Here is a 3,260-nt window from a genome sequence, read left to right as displayed (position 1 = left end):
AGGATGACTGGGAGTTACAGCGGATACTCTGGATGGACGAACAATTCAATGAGGTGCCATATCATCTGACAACAGTCACATACGGGACAAAGGCCGCACCGTTCTTGGCCGTAAGGACGCTGTTACAATTAGCAGAGGACGAAAGACATAAATATCCACTGGCTGTGCCATCCATCACTCATGGCAGGTATGTCGATGACATATTTGGTGGTGCAGATACAATACCACAATTGCAGGAGGTCGCACATCAACTAAAGGGCCTCTGCATGGCGGGCGGCTTCCCACTAGCAAAATGGCATGCAACTCATCTCGACATACTCAAGACTGTCACCGACAGCGAAGACCAAGGCTTACCAATCACATTCGACGATTGCGCAACCAAGATACTCGGACTCAAATGGCTCCCTCAAGAAGATACCTTTGCATCCTCAACACGAAGCTCACGCACGGAAGGCAGACTCACAAAACGCCTCGTCTTATCTGAAGTGGCTCAGATATTCGATCCACTTGGCTTTGCATCACCCGTCGTGATCACGGCCAAAATTCTCTTGCAGGAGCTGTGGCTGCACAAGCTCCAGTGGGATGATCCACTGCCATCCCAGCTCTCAGCCCGGTGATTCATTATCAGAGAAGACCTCACAAGCCTGGCCAGGCTCTCAATACCTCGGTGGCTCAACACATGGAGCGACTCGCAAGGGGAACTTCATGGATTCTCTGATGCTTCTCAATTGGCAATGGCTGCAGTCATATAGATCTCCGTTCACGACTCAAACGGCGCCACGTTTTCACTTGTGTGCTCCAAGACTAAGGTAGCACCTCTCAAGCGGCTCTCAATCCCGCGACTTGAACTCACGGCTGCTCTACTGCTCTCTCGACTCATGCAATACGTCAAAGCCACTTTGAACATGGACGTAACGGCAACTCATACGTGGACGGACTCTCTAGTGACACTTTCATGGATCAGATCTCATGCATCACGCTGGAAGGATTTTGTCAGGAACAGGGTGGCTCAAATTCAAGAACTCACTCCAGCTGCTCACTGGAGATACATACCTGGAACTTCCAACCCGGCTGATTGCGCATCACGAGGCCTCACGACTACTCAGCTTCAAAACCACGCACTTTGGTGGACGGGACCACCATGGATACTCAACCGAGACTCATGGCCGTCGCAACCAGCACTCTCCGAAGAGTTGAGTGCAACAGAAGCTCGCCCAGGCGTTTCGCTATTGACGGTTACGCCAAGGACTGACTATCAATGGGAACTCATACAGGTACTCAAGCCTCACTAAACTATTGAGGATTACAGCTCTCTGTTTCAGATTCGTCTCACGGTTCAGGAAGGTCCACGACTCATTGCCTGTCAGACACATCGCTCCAGAGACCTTGGAGAAAGCGAGGCCCTTCTGGATTCAGGCAACTCAAGCAACGTACTTCTCGCACGAGCTCAAGGCACTACAGGCAGACGCACCGTTGGCAAAGGCGCACGCATTCAACAGATTGACTGCGTACATCGACGCTCAAGGAGTCATTCGCGTCGGCGGACGACTCGCTCACGCAGCTCTCTCACTCGATGCGACACATCCTGTAATATTGCCCCGTCACTCTCAGCTGTCGTCATTGATCATCGCTCACGCTCATCAACGGACTCTACATGGAGGCACGCAGCTTACGCTGTCACACATCCGACAACAATACTGGATTCTCGGCGGGAGGGCTCCTGTCAAGTCTCACATTCTGCGGTGTGTCACGTGTGCTCGGCAGAGGGGGATCCGTGCTCATCAATTGATGGGCCAACTACCTCTCTCTCGGGTTACGCAGGCACGACCATTCACTTATACAGGTGTGGACTACGCAGGGCCACTCACCGTGAAAACGTGGAAGGGAAGAGGTGCCAAAACCTGTAAAGGCTGGATCTGCGTTTTCGTCTGCTTCTCAACCTCAGCAGTACACCTCGAGGCGGTCAGTGATTACTCATCCGAAGGGTTCATTGCCGCCTATCGACGATTCTCATCCAGACGCGGCATCGCTCACACCTTACACTCAGACTGCGGCACCAATTTCATCGGCGCGGATACAGCTCTCAAAAGGCTGTTAATCCAGAGCACTCAAGAACATCAGCGCATTTCTCAACTGCTCTCGCAAGACAACACCCGATGGGAATTTAATCCCCCAGCGACACCTCACATGGGAGGAAAATGGGAGGCCGTCGTAAAATCCATAAAGTATCATCTACGGCGCACCATTGGAGAAAGCGTGCTCACCTTTGAGGAGCTCACCACATTGCTCACTCAAGTGGAGGCAATTCTCAACTCGCGACCTCTCGAACCATTGAGTGACGACGCAGACGACATCTCAGCACTCACGCCAGGTCACTTCCTCGTAGAAAGTCCGCTCACCGCCATACCAGAGCCCTCACTCACCGACCTGGCAATCTCAAGACTCACGATGGCAGCTCATCCAGCAAAAGGCACAACATTTTTGGACACACTGGGCAGCGCATTACCTACAACGACAACAAGCCATCTCAAAATGGCACCACAAGAACAACGAGATCAAGATCGGATCATTGGTGCTCATCACTGACGAGCGGCTCCCGCCATGCAAATAGCCGTTAGCCCGGATCACGGCCCTACATCCTGGGAAGGATGGTCTCGTGCGGGTGGTGACTCTGAAGACAGCCACTACCACTCTCATCCGACCAGTGATAAAGCTCTCCGTCCTGCCAATCTCATCAGAAGATCAGGGATCATCAACTACGTTGCTGATGTCGGGCGGAATGTTCGAGATTCATTTCTGAATCTCGGTCAGTTCGTCACCGGCGTGATGGCAGCATCAGCCGGGTCGGATCTTCTGGTGGACGGCACAGATCGCCGACTTGCGTCGACGAGCCGTACACCAGCAGAGGAGACTCGCCCGCTGCAGGCGCAGAGGCGAACAGGCGGCCGAACAAGCCAGGGAGGACTACCTTGAGGCCAAGGTAGCCCTCAGGCGGGCCATCAGGGTGGCCAAGGGCAGGGCGTGGACGGAGTTCCTCGACTCCCTACAGGAGAATCCGTGGGGGCGCCCATACAAAATGGTTCTCAACAAGTTGAGACCATGGGCGCCCACGCTGACGAAGCGGCTGGACGTGGGATTCGTCCGGAGGGTGGTACAGGCCCTCTTCCCCGACATTACCGGGGAGGATGAGGGGCCACCCTTCGAGTCGGGGGAAGACTCCCCCGACTGGGACGATTCTCTCGACGTCCAGCCGGAGGAAC

At 54.0% G+C, this 3,260-nt stretch overlaps 1 protein-coding gene across 1 annotated transcript; it reads left to right on the top strand.

The window, feature by feature from the left end:
- Nucleotides 1-905: 905 nt before the first annotated feature.
- On the top strand, nucleotides 906-2,586 carry LOC105566790. Its single transcript, XM_012021078.1, has 2 exons — nucleotides 906-1,274; nucleotides 1,345-2,586. Exons 1-2 carry the CDS (start codon nucleotides 906-908, stop codon nucleotides 2,584-2,586), a joined length of 1,611 nt encoding a protein of 536 aa, XP_011876468.1.
- Nucleotides 2,587-3,260: the final 674 nt, after the last annotated feature.

This window comes from Vollenhovia emeryi, unplaced genomic scaffold (genome assembly GCF_000949405.1).
Source record: "Vollenhovia emeryi isolate VEMERY1.0 unplaced genomic scaffold, V.emery_V1.0 DF943082.1, whole genome shotgun sequence".
Taxonomy (NCBI): Eukaryota; Metazoa; Arthropoda; class Insecta; order Hymenoptera; family Formicidae; genus Vollenhovia; species Vollenhovia emeryi.
This window is presented reverse-complemented; position numbering and strand designations above follow the sequence as displayed.